Source organism: Colias croceus, chromosome 19 (genome assembly GCF_905220415.1).
Source record: "Colias croceus chromosome 19, ilColCroc2.1".
NCBI lineage: Eukaryota > Metazoa > Arthropoda > Insecta > Lepidoptera > Pieridae > Colias > Colias croceus.
The window spans coordinates 9,013,814-9,026,402 of NC_059555.1; the positions used below are offsets into that span (position 1 = coordinate 9,013,814).

General features: G+C 34.1%; 1 protein-coding gene across 1 annotated transcript; it reads left to right on the forward strand.

Annotated features, from left to right (window-relative positions):
* Positions 1-151: 151 nt before the first annotated feature.
* Positions 152-11,272, forward strand: LOC123700447 (collagenase-like). The gene is made up of 9 exons (XM_045647657.1): positions 152-313; positions 5,123-5,260; positions 5,650-5,698; positions 7,543-7,702; positions 9,120-9,286; positions 9,633-9,734; positions 10,142-10,281; positions 10,448-10,553; positions 10,896-11,272. Exons 1-9 carry the CDS (start codon positions 152-154, stop codon positions 11,270-11,272), a joined length of 1,401 nt encoding a protein of 466 aa, XP_045503613.1.
* Positions 11,273-12,589: the final 1,317 nt, after the last annotated feature.

Sequence of the window (12,589 nt, forward strand, 5' to 3'; positions counted from 1 at the left end):
CGACCCTGTTCGTCATATACTTATAAATAATACCTATCCCAATGATGTTATAAGCAAAAAGGTGTAGATAGGTTACGAACATAATCGATTCACATCGAATCAATTCGATCGCTCTGGCGGGATCACGGGTGGCTGAGGGCTCCTGTACACGATGCCTCCGCCGCGCCGACACCGCGCCGCCACCGCGCCACTATGCTGTGTATACGTTCGCGACCGCACCGCCCCCGCGCCGACGCCGCACCGCCGTGCCGGTTTGCCGTGTTTGGCAAGATTTAGCGATATCAAAATCGTCGCCTTACTCCGTGACGTGTCGGTAAATCCATGACGCGGGCGTGAAATTTTACTCTCAACGCACCTAAAGAATTTTTACATGAATGACATGACGCGAATCGCATGAACAAAAAGTTTCTATTTGACAGCGCAATCCCTATCTGAAAAAAGGTTCAATTTGACAGCAAAATATACAATATATATGATTACCTATATGGAATGCATTTGTTACAAAAATGTGATAAATGAAGAACCTATACCGATATTGTTCAAACTTGTGTTGTTGTTGTACCGCCGTAATAGCGGCAAAAATTGGCGAACTTTTGTTGCGCATTGTTCCATTACGCTACTAGAGAGCCCTGAGCCAGCACCAAAGTTTTTTTTTTATAAAATGTTCGTGTAAATTTTAAGTCAATGATATACACCAAAAACAAAAAGGGACCTAAAACAGAACCCTGTTCTACTGCTTGCGAATTAGCTTCTTTGCACACGAGGCTTTCACATAATAATTGTATCGTAAGCGGTACCAACTTTTGTGACGGCAACTATTCGACAGATCTCATTTCAAATCCTGTCTACGGTGCCATACGTTTTTCATGGATTGGAAGATCCTAATTTGTCAAATTTTTAATTTTTTTTTAATAAAATCTGCATCTTTTGTGGATTTTTATCCACAAAAGACTGAGAACGCTTCATTGTACTATATAATAGGATCATTATATATATATCACGAATTGAATCACTTCTTCAGTCATATTATGAGAATTATATTTAAATGATGAAATTGAAAATTATTCTGGGCAATTTCATAACATTACCTACATTTTCATTAACTGTGTCTCTTTGATAAGACTTTTACAACATTTTATTGAACTGCAATAATGCATTATCAAGCCCCTAAATTACCTAATTAAAACTAAATAAAATATACGATAAATTGGATTATTCGATCGCTATTATCAACAGCCAGAAAGTTTTTTTTTAAATCGGTGTTGCTATGCCTGTGATTTCTCAATATATTATGTTGGTTGCAAAATCAGGATGATTTTCGAAAAAAATAAAAGTGTTACTTCTTTTTATTTCAGTCTGAATATGTTTACATACTCTTCTATATCTAGGCTCTACGTTTAATAATATCTAGTCATTATCAAAATAATAATTATTATTATCAAAATGAGTAATACCTATCTATTAGGGAGAAATTTGTTAATCCGCATAAAGCATATAATATGTCTTCCATCAATATTGTCATATACCTACCTAGATTATAATTACTACATATTTAGTAAGTAAATAATATTATAGTACGTAGATATAAATTTTAAGTAAGTGACTTTTATAAAGATAAAGATAAAGACCCATGGAGGGTTGTCGCGTAAAAACCACAGGACAGTTCTTTGCATATTATGATATATTATGTATAAGTTAGATATAAGTTACATATTATGTAATATTGACATGATTTTAAAAGAGCAACTATGGAGTTTCTTGCCGATTCTTCTCCATAGATACTGCTTTCCGAATCGGTGGTAAATGTTAAAAATACTTATGTAATGACGATTCGAAAGTGCTACTAAATAGTAGTCTAATTGAATAAATGAATGTTTGAGTTTGAGTTTGAGTTTTATAAAATCGGCTTATTGAAACGTTACAGTTAGAAATTAAAGGATTTAACGGATTTTAAACGCGATTTATTCGTTATATATTATTATCGTGGTCACGGGCAAAGAGAATAGGTACCTACAAATACTACGTGGGAGACAGTCTCATTTCTAAATGTATAATACTCACGTAAAATCAAACACAAGAAGAAACGTGACAATACTAGTATAGTATTATATTATCTATGGTTACAGTAATAATCATTTATTTGAGGGAACACCTGCTGCAAGATTAGCAACAATAAAATTCATCACATATATAAAAAGTTTGTATACAGGGTGTCCCACTATAAGTATACTAAGCGCGAAGGAACTTGTAGTTTGGCATACACTGATCACGAAAAAAGTACTTAAACAACAATATTACGTAAAAAATTTTTTGCTAAATTTTCCTGAATATCCATGTTTTCTTCTCTAGCTTCGCGCAGCCGGCATATACCGCTTCGGTAATATGAGCATTTTTTCTATGAAATTAAACGATAGCTAACGGTGGCAAAGTGGGCGGGTTGCTTGTTATGGGTGTACACATAGAGTTTTAAGAATTTATCTATTTGAAAAAAAAAATGCGTCTGGAATATTATAAGTATTTTTTACGAACTCAGCGTATGCAAAACTATAACCCCCTTTGAGCTTATTATACCAACAGTGGGACCCCCTGTATTTTTAATTTTAAGAAGTATGTAAAGTTCCAATCGCTTAAAACATAATACCAGATTATGATAATAAGTGTCAAAGTGTGCGTAAGGCTGATAATAATTTATATATCATGTTTGTTCTATTTTAAATTCCAATGATTAACTTTATAAATAGGAATATCTATAATTGTGTATATATTTATAAATTTATCAGCCTCTCGATGTCTAGATTGGTATCTATGAATAAGCAGAATATTTTACAGCAGAGGAAAAATGAGTCATATAGTAGGTATATAATATAGTTCTACATAATAAGTAGTTGGTTAGTAGTTAACGAGAATGTGCTATAACTGTAATATATTACTTTTATGTTTCCTTACACAGGCCTCAAAAGACGAGCAAGCAGCTGGTACTAATCATTTTTGTTTATAAAATTGGAGTAAGGGCGTGGAAGATTTGGAAAGTAATTGGGAATTTTCCAGAAATTTCCTATAATGTATCATATCAGCGATTGTTAATTATAGATAAAAAAAACAGCGAATACATTGTTTTGACACTTGTCTTACAATAGCTATCATGTTCAAAACGTAATAGTTCAGGATACATCGCCCAATTTTGCAAGTGACTACTATCAAGCTAATTTTCCGTTTGTAGCTTTATTTTGATGAGACGCCCAATAATTTCGTGTACGAAAGTCTCGATTGTGGTAGCTAACAGAGATAACAAGGATAAAAATTTTTGATTTGATGGTTCTCAAATATTTATTACGCAATTTGTAGGACAATATGTCTGTTGAATTATATAAACATTAACGAAAAATAATCCTTCAATAATCTAGTATATTCTAATAATATTATAAATGCGAAAATGGAAATGTTTGTTACTCTTTCACGCAAATACTACTGAACCGATTACAATGAAATTTGGTATGTAGAGAGCTGAAGACACAGAATAAAACATAGGCTACTTTATCCCGGAAATTTCACAGGAGCAGGAGCTATTTGAATTTTTCTTTGAAAACGCGGGGGAAGCCGCGGGCAAAAAATGTAATACTTAAAAAACATGATTATCATCATTAGCCAATATTAGCCAAGTTTGTCTTTAAACGGATTACATATTTAGCATACATCCATACTAATATCACAGTATTACAATATCTAATATAAATGCGAAAGTAACTCTGTCTGTCTGTCTGTTACTCAATCACGCCTAAACTACTGAACCAATTTGCATGAAATTTGCTATAGAGATATTTTGATACCCGAGAAAGGACATAGGCTACTCTTTACCCCGGGAAATAGTATGTTTTATCCCGGAAATCCCACGGGAACGGGAACTACGGGAATCGCATAGAAACACAAAAATGTCAAATTCTATGACCACCTTTTTAGCACAGTGATTAACACGTGAGCACAAACGGATACAGGGTTTTTTCAACACAAGAAATTACAATCAATATATCAAAATAGGCGATCTCCAACTTGTCCTTAAAGAAAACCTGCCACATGAAGGAAATATTGTAAAAATCGGTTTCTGTACCATGTTTCCTTCATGTGGCAGATCAAGTCCAAGCATACGTTAATTAAGAAGTTCATGAAGAGTTTATGTATGTATTTTTACATTAAAATTATCAATATGTCATATAAACTTAGAAATGTTTTTATATCGATGAACCCTGGGATTCAGAAATAACAGAATTTATAACTAAGAATAAAAGCTAAAGCTGAAAATTACATTCAATAACAAGCTTTTTTAAATATAAGAATTCATGTGAAGGTTCGTTTTATGGCGTCCCATAATAGACAAAAAATGAAAATGACACGAATTACTAGAACAGAGATGAGTGAGAACATTTTACCAACCACTTCGAACTTACAGTTTACGTTAAAATCTAAGGTTAAAATATATATTTTTGGCATCATTATAGCGAAGAGAAGAGCCCGGTGATTTAAAGTTTATCTTTTCTAAATAGTAAGTATTAATTAATGCACACATGACTCAAGGTTCAGAATAGAACTTTTAGAATACAAGTAATAACTGCGTTAAAAACAACCGACTTCAAAGTTGCACTTGCAAAATTTACAAATACCTACAGACAAAAATGCTCATAAAATAAAAACTACTGGGCCTATCCGAATAAAATTTTTATGGGACCAATTCGACACCATCCCGCATCGAACAAAAAAAGAATCACGTAAATCGGTTCAGAAACCTCGGAGAAATCGGTGTACATACATAAAAAAAAATATACCGGCCGAATTGATAACCTCCTCCTTTTTTTTGAAGTCGGTTAAAAAACATCTACTTATGTTTGTTGAAATATTAAGTTGATCACTGAAATATAAAGTAATAGATATCACTGAAATATAAAGTATTATTCCAGGACAAATACACAACGGAATATCATAGATAGATTACCAGTAGCCTAATTTCGTAAAAATCCGGTAAAGGAAGACAAGAATTGAAACAATTATCTATATAATTAGGGACTTCCGTTACAGCAACCGTAAACGAATTGTAGACATAATTTACAATCAATACATCAATGATTATCAGGGGATTACCATTATCATTTGCATTAACAGATTTGGTTGTGAAAACGACTATTTAAGAGACTTGCAGGCTTCTATCGGCAGTGATAACCAGGCAAACATGTTCAAACTACTGTGTCTTGTAGCTCTCGTCAGCCAACAGGTAAGGGATTTTCAGTGAATGTGTACCCCTTCATATTTAATATGCTTAGTTCTTTCTAAAGTTTCTATGAATTGCCTTACTTTCTTTTGGTCTTTGACTTGATGATATTTTATACTACATTTTACAGTTTCGACATTTGAAATTTTAATGATTCTTCTACATCTCTAATCTGTTTTTAACGAATATAATTTAACAAATACTTACTTATTAAGAAAATGCACTTAACAACTTAACTGTCAAAGAGGCATATATGACTTATGGAGTAAGTCATTTTTTGAATAAGTTCGTGAGTCATAGGTGACTCATTTTTTCAGAAAGGTAGGTCACTTATATAGTAAAGCCAATAAAATTAAAATATGACTTTTTACTTAATTTGAAATTAATTTCAGGCTTTCGGTAAAATCATTCCCGTTGATTATGTGGAAAACATCAAACAAGGTAAGTCTTTTGATTTTATCGGTCTCTTTTAATTAATATATAATTCAAAACTTATAAATAAAATAACTATTTTCTTATTTTTTAAAGAATCTAAAACATAAAAGTAATCTTACACATAGATCATTGTAGCATTGCTAATTTCAAAGATTATTTATTGCAACGGCGCTAAATATGAACCTTGTGGAACTCCAATATGTAATATACAAACTTTTCGAAAGTTCCAAGGTGTCCGTGGTCGATAATACCTAGTATCTTCTGATTTTACGCGATTATACCGATAGAAATTAAGAATTTAACGGATTTTAAACGCGATTCATTGTACATATCGCACCTTCGGTAGAACAAGGGCATAATTGTCATAAATTGCCAAAATGACTTAAATATGCAGAAATGCCTTAAAAAGGCCCTTTCAACTGGAGGGACAAAGACATTCGTTTAATTCCTACAAAAAACAGCCAGATTGAAATAGTGGCGTTGTCATTTTGGCGCTATTTTGTTTCTCTCTTGGCGAGACAAAGTCTCATTGGTTAGTTGTGCCATCGGCGGGGACTGAGCTAGCTGTCACTTGGAGCGCTAACGTCGTTTATGTAAATATGCCCTATAATGTTTTTGATTTCTGGAACGACAAGGCCATATCTGTCACACTTATGCCTAGTTTACGATTTAAAAATTGGGAGGACAAAGTCGTTCAGACAATTGTGCCCTTGTCTGTCCAAGATTTGTTATACTCCATGGTCTTAAAAGTAACATTTTATTCCGATAATTGCTGTAGAGAGCAAAAAAACAAGTTATTTTTTTAGAAATTTAAACGATAGGACTGCCAATCAAAATACAACAAACATACCCTCACACCCACAAATCTATCCTCAAAAACTTTCGAGTTTACATAATAAATAATAATATTAGTAGTTAAGATATTTATTCGTAAATAATTATTTTTCTTTTTCAAATTTGTTTTTGGAATGTATTATTTTGCTGTGAACACATTGCCTATAAAATCGATCATACATAAATTAGGGGACCCAGCATAAAGCCGATGCCGTCCATTCTGGAATGTAAAACGTGCAAAAAAAGCTGGCCCAATATCAATATGCACTCCGGCAGAATACATAAGCCTTATAAAAATGCCACGAAAAAGGAGGAATTATTTAATGTCAAGGAATTGAATTATGATTCTTTCTTGTTCTGTTATCTTAATATAATATTATTCCAATTTTTAAAGCGATTCCAAAGAATTTTGCTAGGAAACATAATAGTTTCAGATTGTTGAAGATGTGTAATGGCTGATTAGTAAGTTTTGATCTCTATTTTTGTGATAAAGTACTGCGGCTTTCTAAAGTGTTTAAGAAAATAAAACATTTATACAAAAAAACACGTTATTATCATTCCAAAATTATTAACTTAAAGCTTTAGATATGGCCATATTTACAAATTAATTTTCTTGTTGGTGGAACAAGGGCACAAATGTACACCTACTTAAGAAAAAAATATTATTAAAAAAAAACTAGCAGTTTTTAATATTTGTAAACGATACACCTAAAAGAATATAGTATATAGTTTATGTTATACAAAGCAGAACAACCATAAAAAAATTATTATCATAGCTAGACCACATTAAGTACTACAAATATCTTAAAATGGCTCTCCTGTAAAATTGCAAAAACTGTAATTGTGCCCTTGTTCTACCGAAGGTGCGATATTACTATCCCCACGTTTATGCACACTTTGCAGCGTGGTCACGATAGACTCTCCGTGAACAGTTGAAGTCTTTAATTTCTAAGTCCATTATTTATTTTTAAAATATATTAAATTTAAATAAAATAAACCCATTATTTGTGTAACAGGGCCTCAAGGCCGTATCGTGTCGGGAGCCGATGCAAGCCCTGGCCAGTTCCCTTACCAAGTCGCTGTGAGAGCCATCGACCAACAAGGCAGGTTGCTGGCCTGCGGTGGTGTGATCATTGATGCGGAATGGGTGGTGACAGCTGCCCACTGCACTGCTACGTGAGTATATGCGATAATAATTATTATACAGGATACATCAATCAAAGGAATCGGAAAGTCATACATATTAATATTGTTTGATGTAAATGCTTTTTTCTTCAAGCGTAGAGTAAACTGGTACCTTCTAGGGAAGCGCAGTCCATCTTAGACCACATCTCAGTTTAACATCAGTCATCAGGCGAGATTATGGACAAGCGCTTTCCTACTTTCAATAAAAAAAGCAGATCAAACGAGCGAATGCTAATTCTAACCCCACTATGTCAAATTATTTTAGTGTAAACAGGCGTAGAGCATTCTTTCGTTGTTCTTAGTGCGTGCGAAAAGATTCTAAGATTCTAAACAACACTGAATACGATTTTTGTAAACACTAAAAGATCACGAAAGAATGCTCTTGCTCTATGTTCATTTGAAGTAAATGCACCGTAAGAATCAACAAACAGTATATTTATAAATTTATAAAGAATAGAAAAAATTCGATCACGAGGCGGGACTCGAACCCGCATCCTTTCGCGCCATTCCGGGGCGCATGCCTCGTAACGCATAAAGCATTTGAATGCCATAAAACCAAAAAAAAATAAACAGTACATTTTCTATTTTGTAAAAAGCTTATAAGATGACACAATATATTTCAATACTCTTGCCTCCAAGATAAACATTTTATTTAATAATTACACTGATAATGATATTCCAGAACATACGATAAAAATTCAATACCATTAACACATATACACAATCTGATAAGACATTTTTAAATATAAAGCATTTAATTTCGGATTAAAACCACATGATTCTTGTGACGTTCTTTAATATTAATAATATACTGATAAGCTCTGGAATCTTTTTATTGGATTAATCCATACTAATATAAATGCGAAAGTAACTCTGTCTGTCTGTCGGTCTGTTACTCAATCACGCCTTAACTACTGAACCAATTTGCATGAAATTTGCTAAAGAGATATTTTGATACCCGAGAAAGGACATAGGTTTTTTCTTTGAAAACGCGGGTGAAGCCGCGGGCGGAAAGCTAGTATAAAATAATCCATATACTCACCACTACCATATGCCTACAATAAAGTTCTTATAATTTTGTTATGTAAGATATAATTATTTGATTGAAATAAATATTAAGGTCTTATATATCGTCTTTTTGAGTAAAGTAGATAGAAGCTCATTTGCATAAACATCAATACATGATATAATAACTAGCTGCGCCCCGCGGTTTCACCCGCGTTGCTCCGCACCTTGCGGAGCGTTAGCTGCGGTTTTAGCGTGATGATATATTATAGCCTTTCTCGATAATTGGGCTATCTAACACCGAAATAATTTTTCAAATCAAACCAGTCGTTCCTGAGATTAGCGCTCTTCAGTTTTTATAATACTAGTACAGCAAACTAATCGGTATTTATAAAATTTTCAGCTACGCGTCCGTCGTGATCATTGCTGGCGTCAACATTAACGACCCCGAAGTTGCCGTCGAGAGCAGCGAGTGGTACAACCACCCAACCTACAACCCTGAGGCACCCAACGCGCCACAGGTCAACGACATCGCTTTGATCAAGTTGCCGTCACCCCTCACTTTTTCAGGTAAGATATATGAAGAAATATCACAACGGATTGTTTATCTATTTATTGTTTTTTTGGTTCATCAACATAAACATTATCTTAGCAGCAGTATCTTATACAGTAACAAATGGTTCATAACAGAAGCTTTCGTCTCTACTGACTATGTATGCTCTCAAGAAACGTCCTGAATTGGTGTTTAATTTCATACACAGATTCAAGAAAATAGATGTGAAATAAACAATTACAACTTCTTCTAGAACTTACTTGTTTTGTTAGATAGTCATAGTTGTCAGTGATTTGAAATAAAAAAAAATAACTTGTTACTACCAGAAAACCTTACGAAACTATCTTAATTATTATGTTACAGACAACGTGAACAAGATCCAACTGGAATCATCTGCTAACGCCGAAAAGAACTACGATGGTGTCAAACTGTACGCCAGCGGCTTCGGAAGACTTTGGACTGATGGTAAATTTGAAATATCAGACCATCCTGACGGCATTATTCAAACTCAAACATTTATTTATTCAAATAGAATTCGTTTAGAAGCGATATTGAATCAAAGTATAGAAAAATAATAATTTAGCATTGGTTCGGAAATCTGTTTCTACAGAGAAGAACCGGCAAGATTTTAACATAACTATTCAAGTTTGAACTTTTAAACTAGTGGAAATTGACCTGTAGCTGTCTAAGTTACAATAAATGCTTTTTTGTAGATATTCGGAACGGTATTATCGGTATTATACGACTAAGCTTCAAATAGTAAATTCCGTAACAAATAGATTTAGATTGTGTTGGTACTAAGATTCGTGATGATCGCCTTAACATAACAGAAGAAAATTTCTAATAAGTGCTTAAATTTTTTCTTCCCTTAGGATCTATGTCTGACACACTTAAATGGGTAAACCTCCGCGGTATCAGCAACCAGGAGTGCCGTAGATTGTACTCATGGATTGTCACTGACGCCACCCTCTGCGCGCAGTACTACGACGAAGTTACTCAGTCCATCTGCCAGGTAAGTTTCAATAACGTTTATGCATTGTTCTATTACTAAAATACAATATATTTGGGTACTTCTTAGACAAAGTTTAAAAATTTAAAGACTGACCTTATCTTTAAGCAATAAAGATTTTTTTTTTCTTTACATGATAGTATCTAAAGTTAAACTTGTTTATATACAGGGTGACACCGGTGGTCCTCTCGTTGAAAAGAACGAAGATGAAGAAGTTCTTGCTGGTATTGGTTCCTTCGTTGCTGCTGCTGGTTGCCACAACGGCTTGCCCACTGGTAAGTTCTAGAAACTACACATACATATGCCTAATTTAAATTTCTATCAGCTACGTACGGATACTTTACTTGAATTAGGACAAGGAAATTCATCAGAAATGAATCTCAATATTATGTCGTAATTGTAGTCAATGTACAATATAATATGTGGTCTACCTGCACCTTTGCTTGCTGTGCCATAAAAATCCTTAGTATTATACATATTTGAAACAAAAATGATTGAATTGCATGATTTAAAAAAAATACAGTCTATAAGAAAAGAAAACAAACAATTCATTCCAACAACAAAGCAAACCTTTTAGTATCTTATATTAATTAATGTAATTCATATTATTCCTTCAGGTTTCATCCGTGTGGCAGCTTTCCACGCCTGGTTCACTGAAGTCACAGGCATCGAATTCGATTCAGATGAAGAAGTGCCTGAGGTAACACCAGAGCCAGAAAGCGAAGAGGAAGAGAGCGAGGAATCCAGTGAGGAATCCAGCGAGGAGTCCAGCGAGGAATCCAGCGAGGAATCCAGCGAAGAGTCCAGCGAGTCAGATGAAGAAGATTCTGAAGAAGAAAGCCCTGAAGAACCCGAGAACCCAGAAGAGCCTGAGAGCCCCGAAGAGCCTGAAAACCCTGAAGAGCCTGAAGAACCTGAAAACCCTGAAGAGCCCGAAGAACCAGAGAACCCTGAAGAACCCGAAGAGCCCGAGAATCCCGAAGAAGAGGAATAATTTTAAGTACAAATTCTTATTCGACCAAAGAAATGTATTTTTAATAAAAACCTAAAAAACTGAATTCGAACTTTTTACTTATTTATGAATCAACTAGCGGTCCGCCCCGGCTTCGCCCGTGGTACATGTTTACGTTTTCTCTACATAAGATCCATCCTCGTACTTCAAGAAATATAATAAAAAAAGAATTATCGAAATCGGTTCAGCCGTTCTCGAGTTATGCGCTTACCAACACATTTTGCGATTCATTTTTATATATAAGAAGATTAGAAACCTGTTTGTTCTATACAATCTAAATTCTAATCGTTACAGATGACGGTCATTTATAATTGAATTGATATAAGTAATGTGAAGATACCAATTTTAACAAATATATTATGTTGATAGCTTTACTTTCAAAATAATAATACCTTCGGCAAATAAGTCGACAGTTACTGTATAAGTACAGTATACTACAACTTACGCATATTACCTACTGTTTCGCTGATGAGTTAGTTATCAATAACTAGTTAGATTACCCAAACTTACCGCCCAAATCAGAATTCTATCTAGATATAAGCCCTAATTAAAAGATAAACCTCTAAACTAGCTAGGCTCAGAACTATGCCTTCCACGAAAGAAAGAACATTAAAAACTTATTCAAACATCTTCAGCTAATAACTGGCCGTCATGCAATGTCAGCTTGATTATTTATTACCTACATAACTGCTGCTCCGCCCGGCGTTGTTCTGCCCTATTGCCCCCTTTTGCGTTTTCTTTCCATAATAACTTTATAAATAAATAAAAATAAATAAAAAATGCGATCACGATTCCTCGGCCTCTCGGCCACCAAGCCAAACATCTATTCAATTTCGAATCCCACCTGGTGATCGAATTTTTTCTATTCTTTAAAAATTTATAAGTATTTATAAAGCATTTGAACTATTTGAATACCATTAAACACTTAAATATAGTGAGTACGGGTAAGTCCGGACATGGGGTAAGAACGTAAACATAAAAAATTCGGCGAATATGAGCATATTTATTTACGGGGGCAAAATTCTGTACGACTTCATTTTGTTTTGCATAGACCTTCAGGTTCTGGGCGTGGCTCCGACGAGCCGCGCGCCTGTAAAGTGGGTTTCAAAAAAAATCGTCAAAAAATCATTTTAGAGCGTAAAAGATCGGATATATTTTTTTTATCGACCTTATGCTATATTCAATAGAAGTGCATTTAAAAGCATGTCCGAACTTACCCTGAAGAGTACTTTTTTACCATAGTCATAAAAAAAGTAAGTGTTGTTTTTAAACGCCTTAAAATCAGAAACTGTTGAGTTT

Bases quoted from the DNA above. Each gene is read 5' to 3' on its own strand.
- LOC123700447 (XM_045647657.1), top strand. From the start codon at position 152: ATGCCTCCGCCGCGCCGACACCGCGCCGCCACCGCGCCACTATGCTGT. The intron at 5,261-5,649 runs GTAAGGGATTTT...AATTAATTTCAG, and splicing joins TAGCTCTCGTCAGCCAACAG to GCTTTCGGTAAAATCATTCC. The intron at 10,554-10,895 runs GTAAGTTCTAGA...TTATTCCTTCAG, and splicing joins CCACAACGGCTTGCCCACTG to GTTTCATCCGTGTGGCAGCT.